General features: G+C 35.5%; 1 protein-coding gene across 1 annotated transcript in view; it reads right to left on the bottom strand.

The window, feature by feature from the left end:
* Positions 1-748: 748 nt before the first annotated feature.
* Positions 749-20,898, bottom strand: part of LOC120618456 (sorbin and SH3 domain-containing protein 2-like) — a 127,121-nt gene continuing 106,971 nt past the window's right edge. The window contains 3 exon segments of the mRNA XM_039882685.1: positions 749-2,969; positions 4,673-4,779; positions 8,589-8,638. Of these exon segments, the coding sequence (XP_039738619.1) occupies positions 2,908-2,969; positions 4,673-4,779; positions 8,589-8,638 (219 nt within the window). The 3' untranslated portion in view covers positions 749-2,907.

A 20,898-nucleotide genomic window follows, 5' to 3' on the forward strand; every position in this document is an offset into this window, starting at 1 on the left:
TTACTCACAAATGTGCTGATGAAAACAGGAGCAAAAGAATATTATAGGGCATATTCTTCACACAAAGGGAACACATATGAGTGGGAAGCTAATATACAGTGGAAATTATCCAGTGGAACAGAGGGGATCAGGGTGAACATTAAAGTGAGGCAATGCGACATCTTTGATAAATGAATTGCCATCCGAGGAACCTATGTGTTTCCTAATATGTGGCGATAGATGAGGTAGAGGGCTGAAACACACTGAGCCAGAAGGGACCAAGGTATATTAGAAAGATCCAAGAAGGAGAGCTAGCCACCTACTATTTGTGTGAGGAAAAGAAATGACACTCAACTACCACGCATAATGTGAAATTCATTGAAAATTTGTGGGTGTTACGTGAGTCCGAAATGCCAATGGTGATAAGACTTTTTAGGGCAAGGATTTTAAATTTAAGATAGTCGAATCAGGAAAGTGTTTACACCTTGTAGTTAATCTCTCCTTGGGAAAAAATAGCTGTTTATGAGGCAGAAATATTTTAAAATGTGTTGTTTTAGCTGAAGAACAATTTTTAGCCAAATGTATTTAGTGAGTGAGCTTTGGCAGTGGGTTGAAAAATATTTCTTCTCTGAGCTGATGAAGATACATCTTTTCTCCATTTGTGTGTTAACAGAACACAGAGCAAATGCATTTTCTCTTAGTTTATCTAACAAATTGGGATAAAATACACAATTCACTTAAGAATACATGTCAAAAAGAAAAACAGAAGTGTACTTCCAAGAAAAATTTATTAGATCTCTATTCAAGAAAAACACAATGACCTTTGCTTGTAAGAATTCAAAGTCAATTACTTTGAAAGCCAGGTATGAATATTTTTTTCCTTTTAAAATCAGATACAGAGAGTAGAAACAGTAATTTTTTTCTTAAATATGACAGGCAACAGATATTGAAGTATTTTTTCATAAATGGCATCAAAGATTATTATTCATTTATCAGCAAAGCTGCATGCAGTTGACCTAATTTCAAACCCAAAGCTTTTAACGTATAAAGCTGGTCATGAACTTGACAGTAATCAAGTTAGGCTACTCAAAGATGTTTCTTTACTTTCTTCCTAATGAAATTCCTTTTGAATTGATATTTATATACATTTCGGTTTGGCTGCTAAGATTTTTAAGTTCATAAACTTTTGCATAAATGCTATCTTGTAGAATCACACTATCAAGGCGTGCTTATGATCTATGGGATATATAAAGGATAATATTTAGCTTAGTTTAAGTGAAGGATAATGACCAAATTAGAAAATTCCCTTGTTTTCTCAACACGTAGGTAGTCTGTACAAAAAAGAGCAAACATATGTACAAAATTCTAGAATCTACGTACATTGTGAAAAGATCAATCACTGTCCACAGAAGAAATGCCATAAAAATTTTTATCTATAAGATGCTCAAGATCCAAATATGAATAGTTCTTAAGCAAAGTCATAAGAAATACAAAGCTAGTTCTCAGGGTATGTGTAATTCAGGCACTGTCAACCACATTAAATCTTTCAGGCTCCAATATCATTTTGTAAATTTCTACTTCAGGGCAGAAAATATAACCTGAATGATTTAACATTGCCTCTAAAAATTGCCTAATGTATTTCGAGGAAATATTTTACACACACCAGGAAAATCAGGCTCAACATATTCCTGTCCTCAAATGTAGCCAGGATTCTGAGTTCCATAGAAGAAAAATAATTATCATAGTAAAAATAATTGTATTGATCATAATCCTTGCTAAAACCAGCCTTAATACTTGTGATGCTTCTAAAGTACTCTATTTCTATAAAATAACATGTGAGATTCTTTTACATTTCCATAAACTGTACAACATATCATATGGATTGCCTATTCTCATACAATCGCAAATGTATATGTGTACACACAGTGAAAACTTACCTAAGAGTATTGCTTACGGATACTTTCAAGTGTCTATATTAAAAATCTTTGCACCTCTCACTAACACTGCTTTTATTTAAATTTTATCAGATAAATAAAACACTAAGAGCTCATTGTTCAAGATGCTGATTATTATATTTTAATATAAAATAGCAATGCAATTTTACAACACAATATTTTTTTTGTAGTCTAGCTAAACCTCTTATATTCTCATGATTATTATCAAAAGCTCTTATTCGCTTACTGTTTGCACTTCTAAAAAATACAAAAGAATTGCAGGAAAAGACTCCTGTTTGAAAACTCACATTCAATCAACAAAATCACACACATCCAAATTAACTTTCCTACTCTCGCTTTAGATTCTGGAATCACTGTGCATATCACAACATATAAGTGCAGGCAAACGATAGCTGAAGTACGGTTGTCATATTGCGTCAATCAGGACAGCAGGCAGCGCATGAGAGGAAAATATACTGCCAAGCTAAGAATGTGAAAATGCACACCACAGCCTCTAGTAATAAACCATTTTCTGGTTGCCAGAGGGGAGGACAGCTTCCAAAGTGGACCAGATGAAACACTTTCATTTTTTGCTTCAAATATTTAACCCTTTTTAAGTATGATGACTTTCTTTCCGATCCCAACATATAGACTTTTCAGCTTCGAGCAGAAAAAGTAGGAATATGCACTTTCACATAGAAGCAAGTCTGCCAATTTCCCCAAGGTGCGGAGGCTACCGCTACGTTGCTGGTGGTTCGGTGGCAGGTGGAGATGGTGATGGTGGGTGACTTCCTTTGGAAACGACAAGGCATGACAGCAGGAGGCCTGTGGGAACCTTTCAAGCAAGTTAAGCAGTTGTAGCATAACTTGGACTGTCAGGGTACCTACAGCAGACGGAGTAAGGGCAGTTGTAGCATAACTTGCCTGAAAGGTTCCCGCAGGCCTCCTGCTGTCATGCCTTGTTGTTTGCAGCATAAATAGGAAGGAGAGTGATTCACAGCCTCTTGACATAGTTTCCGGGAAAAGTACCAAAGAATTTGGTTCTTCTTGAGGTTCCTGAAAATAGAGACAATAAATGAAAGGGGAGTAAAACAGAGAAATATCAGTTCATATATGTGGGCTTGAAAACTCTTTATTTCCAAGGCTTCGCTAAGAGAGCAAGCCCCGCAGGGTTTGGAAAAGAAGAAAACTCACTTCAAGATGTTAGGAAGACAAAGTAAGCGGTTTGTCTGTACCGCCTGATGCATTCATTGCCTCTTAGGCGTAAATGCTGTGCTTTCATTGCACCAGGCTAAAGAGAAAAGCTCAGCCTCTCGAACTGAAGGGAAAAGCGATCCTGCTGAGGAGGTAGCTTTTTAAAGTAGAATGATGCTTAAGAATAATCATGCTCCATCATCAAGGCTGCTAGACAAGGATAAAGAATGGATTAGGAAAAACATCTGGGGGGCTACATTTTCAAGTAAAATCTTCTAAATAAAGGTGAGGCCGGCAGTGTGATATAACGGACTGGAAAAAGCACAAGGGCAGTGATCAAGAGGTCGGTCCCATCTCAACATGGGTGTAACACGAAGGCATTATTGGGATCATTGTACTATCCAGTTTTATTATCTCATAGAAGATCATGCTGAATGTCACATGATGCATTTACAAATAGCACTGCCAGAGTCTCCGATAAAATAGAAAATTTGAACAATTTACAAAGTCACTATAGAAAAAAAGATAAACCCCTATCTGTGGATGAGCTTCTATTATCAGGTATATTTTCTAGTGTGAGCGAAACCAAATGCACAATGGCCATTATTATGATCGCTTTTGATTTCGAATGACATAATTCCTTAGAAATTTTTCACGAAAGTTGGTGTAGTAAATTCTTCCTCAGGATTTCTAGATCAAATAGAGTGAACAAGGTCTCTGAGTTCTGTTTCTCATTTATGCTCTGCAACTTATTGTCTGATTTGATGACAGCTTTTCTTTTTTCCTTGTGTAGGTGAGCCATTTTACTTTTCTTCTAAGTGGGGAATTAATGGAAACAGAGGCAGAACCTTGTGACTGCAAATGTGGTGGTTGTTCTTTTAACATTTCCCCACTGATTGCCTGTCCATACACAGCCTTCATTTCCTCATCTTCTGTCTCCTCCATCCTCCTATGCCTTTATTACTTTCTACCCCTTTCCTCTCTGTCCTGGTATATGATACTCTTGTTTATAAACGTTCTTTCAAGAAATCTCTAGTCTTCTTTTAAGATAGTAAGAATAGGATTGTTTTTTAAGTGGTCAGAATGGAACTTCTCTCTATTTCTACCACAAATTAAGCTAAGGCAAATCATCGGACTGTCAGGGTACCTACAGCAGACTGAGTAAATGGGTGAATTGTTCACTTCACTTCATTTTCTCAAATTAGATCCTCACTGCTGACAACTGACATTCTCCACTGAACAGCGTATTAATATTTCTTCTCATCTAGAGGACATTTATTGTTTTTGTTCTTAGATCTCAGTCTTTCCTGGTTGGTGCTATTTAAAGAACACTTCTCTCAGTTGAACTGGAAATAAAACTAGCAGAAACTTACATATACCTGAAGGAGTCAATACTAAACTATATTAAAAATACAATTGTCTTGAGAATACACAGTGCATATGAATGTATGAAAGATCAAAGCCACAATGAAATCAAAGAAAGCTTAACTATCACATCAAGCAAATGAACAAACACAAGCACATTTAAAATGGCTAAATGTGTCTGAAAGGAAATGTACACATACCCACAAACCATCCGTCATCACATTTTTCCATCACATCAATGACATCACTTTCTCTGAGCTCCAGCTCATCTTCATTCCTAGGAGTATAGTTATACAGAGCCTGAAACCTTAAACAGAACAAATGGATGTTTGAAAAAAAATCTTTATAACTTTGTGAAGCTATAGAAAATATACTCTATTAATTTTACTTCCAATATTTCTATTCTTATTAACATATTATAATTAGGTAATATAAGTCTTTGGTAAGCATGGAAAGTAAATAGAAATATTTAGAGTCTCGTGGGAATTAAATTACTCTATTAGCATTTCAAAGCTCACAATGAGGAATATTCATGGAAGATCATACATCCATGCATTGGATTAAAACATGTTAACATTATAAATCAGACCTGCCTTTTAATTGTCCATCTATCATGCAGACATTAAATAAAAGCACAGAATATGAAAGAAATGCTAGGTGCATTACTCCTATGCAAAAACATGGGATTATAGTTTTAGCTGGCCATAATCAGAAGGAAATAATTGCAGCTTGAGAGCTGAATTTTCAAATGATTCTAAATTGAGATGTACAAAATGTCTCAGACATGTGTCTTCTAAATCATTATGTGAGAATTACTATGAAAAAGGTTATTTTTTTTTCACCAGGAGTAATTCTTTAAAGTAGTTTAGCTTCATAGTTTGAATCCGTGTTTACTGAGGATTTAGAATTTGAAAACTTGATGTAATTCACTTATGAAATCAGGTGCATGTATTCTATGCTCAATTATCACTGACCTAATCTGAAACAGTAGATTATAGATATCCATTCTTTTTTAAAATGGGTCCCTGAGAAATTGTGTTTGATATAAAAACTCTCTTGACATAATTGCATATAAAAACGAATTATTGATAGAATGCTACCAGTTTCCTTCCTTGTCTGAATTCTTTGGGAATATATATTTTGTTGACATTAATCGACAACGAATTCAGACATTGAATTTGTGGTAATAAAATAGCTTGTATTTTAATACATATTAACATGGACTGACATTTTGGAAAGTGAAGGCACAGATTCTAGCAGCTGAGGAGGTCAGGAAGCATGAGCTATGCAGTTAAGATGAAAACTTCATAGTGCTATTAAAATATTACCAATACTGTGAGGAGGAGTTTTAAAAATCAGTGAATTTGTTTCTGCTGCTCTTCATAACAGTTATGTTAACTCTGCCAATGCAAGAAAATAGGAACCACATTTCAAGGCACTTTGGATTCTTTAAAGCCAACTTTAAAAAGTTGACAATATTGAATTCTGCTCAAGAACAAGAATGAGTTATTTCTAATTACTTCATTCAGTCAGAAAGTTGTGTTTTGGTAGAACAAAACTATTCCATCACTTGAACCCAAGCATCACATCATAAATCAGGAACATGGTTCCCTTGGCTTTCCTCTCTGTCTGAACTTTTTGAGGTTGGGGCACCTGGACAGAGTTGGCTTCCATGGAGGTGTATGGGAAGAGATGCGATGCCCAACACCCTTCCTAGAAAACATTACCTTCCCTGGGCTGGTACCAAAACCCGAAATTCTAACACTAGAGATTTCTTCCCCTATTAATATTTTGTCCTCCTAATAAATCTTTTCAGCCACTTGTACTCTTAAGATTGGGCCTCAGAGGTCTTTTGTTGAGAGATGATTCTGGTTGTACAGAGGAAGGAGAAAGGTAGCCATAATCTCAGAGCAGCGCTGAAAAAGACAAGGAGGTACAGAACTCCTGCGTTACTTAGTTTGGGTGTTTGCATGGAGCCAGCCCTGGTGGGAGTCTTCAAATTATTTTGTTTGCTTTAAGGATTTGACTTTGAAGACTTTTAGGTGAAGGGATGGTATCTTTTGTATATTCATGGGGAAAGTTGATTTCAGTATAGTTCCTTTCCAGTTTCACATTTGAGGGAGATAGTCATTCATTCCTGGGCTGCTAATTCAATGGATATAGATCACATTCTGTGATTGAGCTTTTCAGGCTTCGGCTTTCACCCAGGCATGACTCCAACCACGTTCAGAGACAGGCCTCTTAAGGCCACAAACTCCAGCTGCTTGAAGAATCTCAAGGTCCCAAGAGCTAAAAAAACCAAAACTGGCATGAACTCCTACTTCATTTTGGTATGAAAAAGCCAGCATGCTTGTCAAAATTACTTACCATTGTAGTTTAGTTGGACTACAAAAAAAAATTAAAAAAAAAATTTTTTTTTTAATTGGGAGTTTCATGGAAACATAAACAAACTTCTGGAAATCTTCCTGCCTCTGTCAGCTTTCGAAATCAGTGTTGCACGACAAGAAATGCAGTTGAATTACAATTTAAAAAATGCTATTTTGAAAGATGTGTTGGTGAGATGAATGATGGTGGTGGGGTCAGGATGCCTCAAAAGAAATTTGTCTTTTACATAGGGAATGCTCAGCCAAACTTGGAGCTTTCTCTCTAACTTGCAACTTTTTCTCTAATATATTTTACCACAGTTCTGAATTGTAGTGACATTATAACATTATCCCTATTTTCACTTAAAATCTTTTTTTTTTTTAATGAAAAAGATCAAGCGACATCCCTTTGTCCCACTATTCGGGGTTGTAATTAAACAGAAATTTAATAAAGAATATTTTGTAATGTCCAAAGCAGGACTGTGAAAATGTGCCTTCTCCCACCTGTAAGCTTTGTGGTTTCATAAACACTCATATGACCTGGATCGAAAGTATTAACTCCATATTACATGAAACAGTGCAACATAAAACATCTATTAATTCATAGAATCCTTAAAAGCTGCTAATATAAAGTGTCGATAATGCAATGAAGCTAAACAGGCCTAGAATTTATTTTTTGTGATATGATCCCATCATCTTTTGTGTAAATAAGGAAACAAACTGAAACTAGAATTACTGGTCATATTTAAAAATTTTCCAGTTAGATGACATTTTAAATGATTGTTATTTCTAATACGTTCTTTTCTAGTCTTTTTCTTAACAAGAAAACCTTCTGGCTATACTCGGTGAGAATGTCTCAGATGAGAGATGATTTCTAAAGGGCATGCTTTTAGCAAAGTGCCGGGTCTGTGAGAAGTGAGGAAGGAATGGATGGTGATGAAGGCACCTGGCCACACACCAGGCCCTGCCGACTGGCTCTGCTCCAGGAGAACAGAGATTGGGCAGTGGGCTGGAGGCTTACTGCTTGCTTGTGCTCAGGTACACTGGATGAAGTTCAATTCTGTACATGCCCCTTCCCAGTGGTCTGGCTCCTGACACACAGAATAGGCAGGAGCCAATAGGTAGTATACCAGCTCTGAACATCTCTTATGGGAAAAATGAAGCAGAAAAAGACACACAAAATATGAGAGTCTTAAAGACTTGACTTTTTACGTATCAGCAAGGAGAGGGAATTTGAAAGTGTGAAAAGGCATTTAAATGAACAAAAGCAAATGTTTTAATACTGTCATTTCCAGAGACTCTTCTCAGAATGTAACTTCGGAATTGTCACCAATTTATCACGTTAGGTCTACTGTTACATTCTCCTGCTCTCCAAATATGTACAAAAACAATGTTAGAACATTTTCCATGTCTGTAAAACTGTAGTTCTTGGAATCTACATGGTGAGTAGAACAGAGAAGGAGACAGATTCATAAATCTTAGGAATCACTGCAGCATTGGAAGCTTTTTCTAATGCATAAATCAAAGTCCTCTCTGCAAAATCATGGGTTTCTTTTTAAAATTAGCTTCTGCTCTCTCTCCATTATAAAAGATGGAGATTATGGCAATTGCTCTTAATCTGGGAGGTTTCATGTTAGCTACTTTGATCTCTTTCACTTACGAAATTGTACCATCCTCTCTATTTTGGTACATCAGTCGTCCATTTTGTGGGTCAAGGTTAGTCTTGAATTTAGAAGATAAGAAGAATACTTACGGTTCCCCCCCACCTTGAATGTTTTCATGAGTGAACACAGGACGCTGTGGCTGAAATGAAATGATTTTCAATGTAATCAATGTTTAAACTGGTACTAATTAAAAGATAATTTGGGTAATGGCATGGTACTTTTCCTGACATTTGATATTTCCTGTTGTAAAAAACCAAGAGGAATTAAAAAAAACAAATAAAGGGTTTCTGCAGGATCAGTAATTAAAATATTTTGAAGAGTGCTTTAAATTAATTCAAAATAACCAAGGTTCAAATGCTTTGAACATATGTACAATCTAGTCTGCTCAAGCTTTAAGGAAACATCAGGGTTTAGTCTCATTGATTTTTCAAAGGCCAGGAATATGGCGAAAACATAGACACCAAACCACTAGAACGAGAAGTCTGGACACCCTCATACAATCTTATTCTTCAGCGTTTTCTCAAACAAGCAGAAAATAAACCACATTCAATCTAACAGCAAAGTATCCGCATTCATTCTAATGTACTTTTTCTTCACAGACAACATTTTCACATATGGTACAGATGAAAATATTGATAGGCAGACATCCCATGCTACATTTGAATTAACACTCTCTGTTCTCAGTGTGGGGAAAACACATGCATTTTTAAAAAGAGAAAACAGAGAACTTTAAATAGAATGCAACGAACAATATCCAGGTAACATGTAACATTTTACCTTAGAAGAGAAATATTGGTAGAAATTCCCAGTGCACTGAACTCTCAAAAGAGTTTCCTTTCTTTTTAAACTAAGCATCAAGACCAGTATCTGTAATAGATACTTATAATATTGGAAATGACAAGCCTTAGCATCCCATATATCCACAAAAATATTGCAATGATGAAAATTAACATGCTAGTTGAATATGTAAAGTCGATGTCCTTTATACCCACTACCTAAATGCTACCTTTTAGGGGGACAAAAATTATAATTCATTCACAACGCATTTCAAAAGGATTCTCTTCTAAATGATGGCTACATGGTAAAATGAGATAAATCAGACTTTGAATGGCAATTATAAAAGTGACTACTTGCTGACTACTGAATTAGTTATTAGGTCCATGGCCTTAAGACATCAAGACTAACTCCTGGATCCCAGAGTTTTGAGTGGATTACTGACAGGCTGGGAATTTCCCCTGAAAATTGTTCATAGAGACCATACTAGCCCAAGAATGGATGGGGGACTCTGTGGTTCCTTTCAGTCTATGGGTCTATAATCTGCTCCTTTCCTAAATTCTTTATCTACTCCTTTCCCACCCAAGCTGTCTATCTAGCGTAAGAAGACTAAGTACTTATATTACTAAAAACTTTAAGCTTTGACTGTATTAATTAAAAGTGTTTACTAACAGTATTCTTAGAAATTTCACTCAATAGTCTGTGCATGGAATATTTAAACTTAAGACTAAAGAATGGATAAAATTGATTGGACACATGTATTACTTAAGAGAGTACAATACTTTACTCCTATAAGTCAACACAAAATTACTAATAATATATCTATTATTAAAATGATAAAATATACTATTGTAAAAATGATTATGCCATTTTCAACCATTTTATGGTCATTTAATTCAACATGTTATTAAATCAATTTAAATATATGAAAAGAAGCAAATATGTCATTTATAAGTCTATATGCTATTATATTTCTTCAAGTTCTCATTTAATCATATATATACATAACTTTTATACAGACATAAGATATGTGTATATTAATTGCTATTAATATTTTATAATAATTTTCTAGAAAATCTTCATTCTCATTTTAAGTCACTGCAAATAATACTCCCTTACATAAATGCATATACATATTTTAAATACTCTTAACCATTTTTCTCTTTTTTGTTTTGAAGTTAAGATTGGTCCAGCCTTTTTTAACTATCATAAATAACAATGCTATAAATATTTTATACAGAGAACTATTTTCCTCTTTTGAACCATTCCTTAGAATACATTTCTAAAAGTAAAATTTCTGGTCAAATTATATATTTAAGGCATGTGATATTGAAAATGCTCACATTAGTCGTTCAAAAATACAGTGTATAAAAATGTAACTTAAAAAACAATTTAAATGCTGTATTTCAAATCATATACCAAGATAAGTACTATTCTCTCACAGAAACTATCATAACCATTTTTAGTGCATAACAAACTTATAAATGAGAAATATTATGTGTTCTTGTCTTAAGAGAAAATGTTCGTAAAGTATATTTCATTATGTTCTAAACATGGCATGCTTATTTCCACATTAAATCATTCCAATGTTTTACAGTTGAGTGAAAGTTTGACTTTTACATCATGGCATCTGGGGCTTAGAAAAAGCAATTTCATTGCTCCCCTATGTTGAAATGTGAATACAACTTTAAAAATCAGATTTCTCATTAATATGAAACAATCTGCTTTTAAAATTAGTATAGCACATTTTCGTTATCATCATTACAATTTTACTGGTTTAATTCCTTCAATTCAACTCATTTCATAAATCATTTGAGTGACTCATCCCTTTGACAATTATGAAGGGCTGTTGCAGAAGTATGTGACTCCCTTAATTCCATAGGCCTCTATGTGTTAAGAACTTGTGTTCCTGGGTGCACCGGCCAGGATGGCCTTGCTTTCACCTATCTTTCCCAATATGTCTTTTCCTTCATGTCATTTAAAAAGGATCCTCCCTTCTCTTGTTTTTTATTTTTCTGAATCACCAGTTTTCTATACTGTTTAGTCAGGCCAGGATTTATCACAGCTTTTATTAGCAGAGAAGTTGTGTATCTAAAATAACAGTAAGTTTTAGAACTTTTCTAAGTTCCGTCTTTAACAGGAATCATCTCCATGTGAACCTATAACTAGGAACCAGCTTTGAGGAATGATGACATTGCAGTATTTGAACTAATGTATTTTAAAGTATTTGATCAATAGAGGAATAAGTAGCTTTAACAGGTATTTGCAAAGGCACATTTGTGTCTTTCTGGTGTTGGCATTGGCTGTATAACTTTGGATATGCACCTACGCTTCCTTATTTCTAAAATCAAGGAGTTAATAAGATGATGATTAAGATCTTGCTTGTCCCCCTCAGGGAATCCACAAAAGAATCCCCATTTCCACAGACATATGTCCTCTGTTATGTATAGGTGCCATTATCAACCTTATCTAATTCATTTGTTAGAGAGCTATGACAACAACTTGCACTTACTAGTTAATGCTCAAATGTCTCAGTCATTTAAAAAAAATAGTAATTACTTAACTTCATTTTGCAGATCAGTAAACCAAAACCCAAAGATAATTTCTTAATATCACAACTAAGTAAAAAGAAGTAATGAATTATAATTTTGACTTGCACTCTCTATTGCATGAAAGATTACTGTAATGAAATAGATGACCTAAGCTGGTTAAAATCAGTATTTTTATTTTGCTTTTTAAGCAACTGTTTATGTTCTGTGTGAATATTAAAGTGAATTATCTTAGGAGACCATCTTTTTTGCCTTTCTCCTGGTGTCACAACTAGGGGCACAAACCTTGAGGAAAAGATCTGTAATGTATCTGCACTCTACCGCCACCTAACGGTGAGTACTGCAGCAACATGTTAAGAGTTTATGCCTTGGACAGCTTTGACCAAGTTCCTTCAGCCTGGATTCATTTTGAAAGGATATTTTAAAGACCACAGAGAAATGTGGAATAGATAGTCATCTCGTTTTCTTATCGTGTCTTTCCCTTCTTATGTTTAAATTCTTGATAAAGGATCAATATTTAGGCTCCAGTTACTCATAACTTCTTAGCAGTTTTGTGATAAATATAAAACAATATACATTTGTGACATTCAGAGAGGCTCATGTGAACTGTAAATTTATAAAAGCGGTTTTCAAGTTAACAGATGATAGACAGTGTGCTGGAAGTTTTGGGTGAGAATTATATCATGCTTGTGTTATCGATGAATCTTAAGAGTACAATAAAATTAGAAAATCCAGTGAGAGGCATCAGGCTATTTTCATGGAAGCCTAAATATTTACTTTTTTCTTGGCAGTGTAACAATTTTCTTTGCCCTCTTTTAGCTATTTCCTAATGTTGTCGAAATGGGTAGAAATGAGACAGGTGTTAAACACACGCTAATTTTTAAAGCCAGAACCAAACCACAAACCACTGATCCAAAAGGAAGCTGGTTTGAAATATCCTAAAATCTCTGGTATCAATAAGATATATACTTTCCTTGCTCAGATGGTGATACAGTTTGTCCCAAACCCACATATTTATCTGTGCAAAGGCATCTCTAGAAGATTAGGTAGATTCTTAAATATTTCTTACTTTACATTTATATTTATTTATAAATAAATTCTTTAAAAAGATTGACTGTTACTTTAACTACTAATGTGGGAAAAATCTTTCAAAGAATTATAAGCAGTTCTAGAGTTCTTAAGTCATTTTTTCCCCAGAAAATGTTAGTTGTACTTGCCAACTAGAATTTGATGAACTTCTAAAACAGTACCATGTTTATGCTTATAGGTTTATTTTTCTTTCTTAAATTATGAAGGTAAAATACAATTTTGCATAAATGTTAAGAATATAGAATATTTATGTCCACACAAACACATATACAAATACATAATGCAAAAATTGGGTAAAGAAAAACATTTAAGGTGACCCAAAGCATACCATTTCATTGACCCATGGGAAATTTGTGAATGAGCCATATTAATTGTGGAAAAGCTTTCTTTTTATTTTGGCTCTGGAAGGTCCTTTTGTGAAGTCTAATAATCTCTTCAAATCAACATTTCTCTTTGGCAACACAAATCTCTGCCTCAGACACAAAACGAGGTCTTACAATACAAAGCAAAAAGCACAAACATAACATAACCACAGAGAAGTGTCTGCAGTTTTAAAAAGCGGAAAAGGAAATCTTTTTGCAATCAAGCCCTTAAAAGGTTGCAGAACCACAGTCCTGTAATAGAGCACGTAAGGTTAAACCAGGTCCATCAAAATAGAAATGTAAAAGAACTGACTTATGCAGAGATGAAAATTCCCAAACTCCTTGGCTGCCTTCCTCAGAATTGATAGTACCATTTAGAATGCATTTATTTTAAAGTGCTGTAGATGCTATAGAACTAAGTAGTTGAAGAGAAAAGTAATTTAAGTTCAATCAAGGCTGCCAAGAGAAAGGAGTAACCTGGAGTCCAGAGCAGCAGCAGTGGCTTAAAAAGGGTCATGGAGTGAATGTAGCACACATTGCCAGAGTAACAAGATATTTGTAACAAGGCTTATGGATTTTAAAAAATCCAAATAAGCTGAATGACGTAGAAGCAAACATTACCATAAGTGTGTAATTCGGAATAAGACTGGCGGCAGCTCTATTCTTTGCACTAAAAACAGTGACTGGAAAGCAGTGATTTATAGAGAACATTTGCACAGAAGCATGAGACGACATAGAAGACAACATACACTACACCCTTACTTGTCTAATGGAGAATTTGGTCATGTCCTTTTGGATTTGGGGAAGCTTACACACACATATAAAAGGGAAGCACCTTACACAAACACTTTGGGTAGGATTTTTGTGCTGATCTGGTTTCGTATCTCATCATCAGTTAGTCACTTCATCTCAAGGGTACATTTGCCCTATGTTACTGGCAAAGCACAGCAAGGACAAGTAAGGAAGAGTCAGCCCACTGAGGAGGATGTGTGTGGGCCGGGAGCTTGGCTCAAGGTGGGGCAGTCCGTCCCTACCCTGTGGGCACCGCTGAGCCCTCTGACTGGCGAGCTGCAGGATCTCCTAGCCGTCACTGGGCTACGCGGAGGCTTACCCAAGACAAGTATCTCGCTTTTTAAGTCAGCCTGGAAAAGCCATAAGAAGTTAGTTAGTTCTCATCCTCATTCTACAGACTTCAGGAGGAGCTTTCATATTTTGATTTTCATGCACACTCAGCATGCCAAACTCCTGGATGACAGCAAAGAGGGAAGAATGTAACAGTCTGCAGACTGCTCTTCCGGCTGCCCATACTTTTCACACCACAATCATCAGTTCCGCTTTAATCTGTAACTCACAGGCAGAGCAGAGAAAGATTTATAGAGGGAAGTTAGCACTGAGAAAGTGTTTGAATGCAACGCACATGGCTAAGAACTTGTACAAGAAAACTTATGTCTTTAATAGAATACTTAACAATTGGGTTCAAGATACCCTCAGACCTGACCTGCTTTTTCTGTGCTTATTTGAATAGATGCAAGGTAAGACAAAAGGAAGTGTTGCTTAATATCCATCAGATTTCATAGAAAGTGTCAGTCTTTGTTGGGGGAAATTTTTCTAATGAAACACATAAAAAGAAAATATGCTTTATTGGGGAAAATGATGAAATATAATTAAATATTGAATATTGTCCTAACTCCAAGCACTGTGTGACTATTTTGGTATTCTTACAAAGTAAGATTTTGAATATGACAGTGAATAAGCTAACCTTCTGTGTGTGTGAGTATGCTTTGTTTTCTTTTCAAAAGTGGACAGGATCTAGCAAAGTATTTCCTAGTATTTGATTTGGCTCATGAGAAATTTTAGCAGGATTAAAAGACTTTTTTAAAAAAAGTGTGTGGTTTTCTCAACTCTCATTTAGAAAATTTTCATAATAATTAATGATTGACCTCAAATCTCCAGTTTCTGGGAGTGAATGAAATACATTAGACATTTTTCTTTTAGGGTTGTAGTAGAGAAGGCCTGGTGGTCTCCAATACCCATCCTCTTTGTCCATCCTCAGTAGTGGAATCCTGGATGTTAGGTAGGCACGTGACCGTTCTGAACAATTTCCCAGCCTTCTTTGTACTTAGATGTGCTCATGTGATAAGTTCTGAGAGATGAGAGATGTGCAACTTATGGGAAGTGGCCTGCAAGAGAGAAGGCATAAGCTCTTCTCCTCTTTTCTCCTTCCTGCTGGCTGGAATGAGGAAGGGACTGTTGGAGCTGGTGCAGCCACTTTGGAACATACAGTAGAAGCCTCTCATTAAGGACGATATTGTGCCAAAATAAAATGGAATCTCCTGGGTTCTCTAATGACTCCAGAGCACAAACCAGCCCTGGATGCCTTAAATTTATGCATAAGAGAAATGTACTTCTACCTTGTTTTAACTTATAATTATTTTGAGTTTTCTGACAATCTAGCTGCCCCAGTCTTGACTAATACAGAGAAGATTGTCTGTAAACATCAAGGCTCAAAGAGAAAAATACCATTTAGCTGTTGAAACGATGTGGATAAACAGCTGCAAAGATCATTTGACTATATTAGGAAGAATCAGGGCTTAATTTTATGTTGGAAACTATGTTCAAGGGGATCACCTGCTGATGGGATGACTTTAAGGTAAGGAGATTTCCTCATGGGAGTTTATTGGAAGAAATCCTAGGAAGAGACTTTCGCTCTCTTAATAAAGAGCTTCCATTGCAACTTGAGTCCACACACTATAAGCCCCGTTTCCAAAATATTCTCTCAGATGGAATTGGAAGCTAAGCTTATAAAAAGTTGAGGATTGCAATAATTTTTATTATGAAAATTTTTACTATGAAAAGGCTTTATTAAAAAAAGATGCTCAAAAGGCTAGAGAAAATATTGGATTCTGATTGATATATCAAACTCATAATTTATATGTACATTTCAGTCTTCTGTCATTTATAAAGTGGTGGTAAATTTTACTTTTATGGAAGATTTTGGATGGCATATGACAAACTTACAGTCTCAGAAAATGCTTTAAAAGAATAAAATGACATTAAATTAACATAGATTAAGTAAAACAATGGTTGATGGGGTTGATAAAATTGTTGTAATGATTTCATGTCTACTATATTATTCCTATTAAAACATTATTAGAGTTTTATTTTCTTTTTGCTGTTGAGGCTAGCTTACTTTTCTTTGTAATGAGCATACTTCTAACATTCTTGAAATGGAAGAAATAGGAAGCCTTAAAGGACTTGAGTCAGCAGTTTGCTACTGTGTCAGATGTGGGGCTAAACTATAATAATGGTCTAAAATGTGTAGTTGATTCAATTTGTATTTATATTTACAAGCACAAATAACTTCAGTCGACTTATATTCTCCCTATGAATAGAAATATAGATTTATAAGGTTTCAAAAAAGCTCAGTGGCTGATTAAAAATTAACATGTGCTCTCAAACCGTAAGATAAAATAGAGAAAAACAATTTCATTTTTCTGGAGTTAGTTATTTGATGTAGTTATTAAAGTGTTCTTTTAAAACATCGTTATCACGAACACCTCCATTCTCTCATGTCATTCTGCAAACAACTGAAATATAAAGTGTACATGAGATGAGCTTGGTTCTTGCAAGAGAGTAAACCTTTTTAAAGCTTGGTTTTGTTCTCGATACTGCAATGGTAAGTCCTCCATTTCTCCAAATTAGAGAACCCAGATTCGATTATAAAGTTACTTTCTTACTTACTGACTAAGCTAAAAGGCTGGAGAAAAAGTAGGGAAAGGCAAGGGATAAATACTTTGGCCTTAAAAAGAAAACCACAGAAAGAGGGGGAAAAGGCAAATTCTTAGTCTTAGACATTATGTAAAGTATTACTATTATCTTAAAAATTTCTAGATTATTTCCCACCAGCCAAAACCTCAAAGGGCAAAGAGCAATTAGTCTTAACGTATTCTATTGTTTCAAACATTCTTCCTTCCATACGTAAGATGAATTCACATGGACAGACTATTTTGGTGGATAGATACCGTGATGGGGGTTTGAAAGATTGTCTGAATGGCATTTCTCAGGTGCTGGTTCTTCCTAGAATAGAAATTTGGATCTACCAGAATCTTCACTTTTTCACTTCTCGGCAGAGGCTCTCCTTTCCGGTTCTAAAGACTGAATGTGAGGGTGGGTTATTATTTGAAGTCTATCATCTTTTGTCTAAAGGAAAAGATTTTGGATCATTCTGATCATAGACGCAAAACTTTTCCGTGATGGATTGATTTTATGCTGTGGTTGTCATTCAATCTTTTTCCAAGGCCAGTCATTTGTTTTGCTAAAAATCTTTAAAAAGGATATCCTTAGGGGAGTTAAATGCCAGCAGAGCTGTCAGTTTGCCAATCTCAGAGATAGATGCTTTGTTAACTGCTACAAAGAAGCTCATTCCTGCATCCTCATTAATTTGCTTTGGTTTTGTGGGAGAACAAGGCTCGAGAAAGTCTATGCCAGACAGCATCCTGCCCTCAGGCTCTGCTGCCCCTGCCCACGGGTGGGAAGTACAGTTCGCAAAAAGCCCACTAGGAAGTGACAGAGGATGACAGGCACAATGCTGACACCTTTGAATTGGATGGTTCTCACGCTAACCTTCAATGTAAAAAAAAAATCTAATGGTTACTTTTTATTCTTATACAAATTTTACTTAGGTTTTCTCCTCAATATGGGTATAGCTGCTATGCAAATATATCTTTCAACTTTTTGGAGAGAGGCCGTGCTGATGGTGTTAAAAGTTAGTAATCAGTCTTTACATAACTTTACATTAATTATATATATAATTAACTAAGTTCGCTTAAAGACATGCAATAAACCACACTCAAGATGCAGTTACCTTTAATTTTGGTGAATTTATCTCCTGTTGATAAGAGTGTTTAGGGAGGAGAGGAGGTGAGTAGGACTGAGTAGGCTGAGAAAGTGTAGAGACCAGGTCAGAGACAGAAGCCAAGGGAGAATGAAAGGGAGGGGAGGAAAGGAGACAACTGGGAAGAGGTGTAGACATTCGATCTCCCGAAGAAAATGATGGTGGCTTAAATGTTGACGAAAGACAGGATGAGATTATGCTTTGTCCAGAAAAAGGTATCATGGTCATTAGATAATATCTCCCAATTTAAATAATTTTAAAGTTAACTAGTACCCTGGTGAGTGACATTTATGACAAATTTTTGCTTTAAAAGCACTAACTTTTTCTTTCAAATTTCATTCAAGATTTACAACGGGTATGATCAGTTTAATTTTTCTGACGTGGGTGGCTGGAAATAAGAACCCTCATATTCTACAGGCAGATAGCAACAGTTCTTAGGAACTAAGCCTCATATCTGATCATGTCTTAAAATTGATTAAATTGATGAGAAAATTAGTTATTTAAGTAATTGACTTAGTAAGTAATGTTTAACTCTCTGCAATGAATGGTCTCTGTTATTAAATCGTGTGTTTATTTTATACAAATGCCAGGTATGACTGGGTTCTTTGTTCAGGTGACATTTTCTCTCCTGCTTGAGGAATAGTCAAGCCTCAGAGTTTTGTGACTGTCCAGGGGCCTTATAGGCGCTGACCATTATTTAAGCATTGACCCAGAAGACCAAGTGCCTCTACATTTATTATTGGTAAGATCTTAATAGGAAATTATGGAGTTTAAAAAATTACTTTCATTTTTAGAAATTTTTAAATAGAGGATCTATGGGAGAAAGTGACTTTCATAGTGGCATAATATAAATCATTCTTTTTGTTTCATAATTTTAATATTTGCTAGTAATCATATTTGCTTTTTAATTCACAGGTTACATATTTGAGATATCAAGTTTTCCCTTTGTTTTAAGAGAGACATTTACGAGCTGAAGATTCAAGATTTCAAGATTTTTTCCCTCTTTATTGATGAAAATCATTGCCCAAGGTTTTTTGCTTTTAAGAAGAAAATGCAGGACCCAGTTCTTAAGTAGTCACCAATTTGAAGAAAATTACTTCTTCAAAAAGAATTTATAGGGAACCAGAGTATTCCTTCCTTCCTTCCTTCCTTCCTTCCTTTCCTTCCTTCCTTCCTTCCTTCCTTCCTTCCTTCCTTCCTTCCTTCCTTCCTTCCTTTCCTCTTTCCTTTTCAAACTGCTATTATATCAAAGATATGATATATAGTTTCCTCAACCTGGAATTGGACTAATCTCTCTGGGTATTAATTTCCTCATCTCAAAAATAGATATAATGTAACCAACCTTTTGAAAAGATGTATAGTTATTAGAGTAATGTCTGACACTCAGTAAGAGCTCAGCTATTATCATTATCAACACTGAGAAATTAGAAAGATTAATAAATTATGAAAACTTTAAATATGAATTTATAATTGTTAATAAATAATAGAATTATATTACACATTTATATCTTATTAAAATTTGGTGTGTTTCTATACATCCCTCCACCTGACTTATAAGTGCTTATGTTTCTTATAAGGAAACCTTATAAGAAACCTTATAAGGAAACCTTATAAGGAAACCTTCTAAAGCAATGTTAAAATTGATGTTTATTAATATGATTAACTGTACTAGCTAATTGTAGTAAGACTGGTTAGTTCTTCAGGAATTAGGCAAAATTAAAATACCTCATCAATGGTTTTAGCTGCATTACTGTCTTCCTTAGGGGTTCTAGGACCTGCGGAGGTGGTTACTGCATATTTTAAGCAGTCAGGTTTCCTCTCCTCTTCCTCCTCTTCAATGTGCAGGCTTGGTGTCACCTCTGTGCCATCATGGCCAAACCACAAAGCATCTGGTTCTTGAGATTCTGGCCCTCTTTGGATGCCTGACGTAACCCCCTCACAGATATCCTCATCTTCCTCTCCAATGATAGGGAGAGTTTGGGGTAAGGGACCCACATCAGTGTGTCCAGAGGCCACAAACTTATCACCTAGGACTTCGGGAATTTTTTCAAGGCCTGCAAAAACTTTTCTCATCTTTGTCACATCTGCACATTTGTTCTGAGTTGTCTTTCTGGGATCCTGGAGTGGCATTGCCTCAGAAGGCTGGACTGTGGTTGAGGTGACACCCGAGCAGAGAAAAGGTGGTTGAAAGGAAGGTGATTTGGCAGGTACAGATGCTGGAGGCAAAGGGAGGAGAACTGAGGATTCCTCTTTAATTTCAAGGGTGATCTCCTCTAGGATGTTTGGTTTGGCTTGGTCATCTGACAAAGTTAAAGCACCAAGCTTCTCTAATTCATCCAAGAAGTCGTCCAGAAAAGGAGGTAGTGTTGGGGTCAAAGGGTTTGCCGGCGGACTCTTGGCTGTCAGGGACAGCCACTCCTGGGTGATTCCCCGGAGAGCTCCTTTATCTGAGTCAGGTGAAGCTTTGTGCCTGGGAGGAGGGGCTCGTTCACTGGAAGCCAACTTAAAAATGAGCAGCGATTATGAAGTTAAAAAAAACCCAAGAAAATAATGCATCAAAACACAGAGACAGAGACATGCAAGAAAGGTATGGTAGTGAATGAAAAAAATATTTATTCTATGATCTAGATTGGAAGATATTTTGCTGAATTTAAATACATAAAATCATTAGCATGTTAATTAGAACATTATCTAAAAAATGAAACTCTCCTTGCATTTGGAAAGTATCTTA

This window comes from Pteropus medius, unplaced genomic scaffold (assembly GCF_902729225.1).
Source record: "Pteropus medius unplaced genomic scaffold, Ma_sr-lr_union100, whole genome shotgun sequence".
In the NCBI taxonomy this organism is placed as follows: domain Eukaryota; kingdom Metazoa; phylum Chordata; class Mammalia; order Chiroptera; family Pteropodidae; genus Pteropus; species Pteropus medius.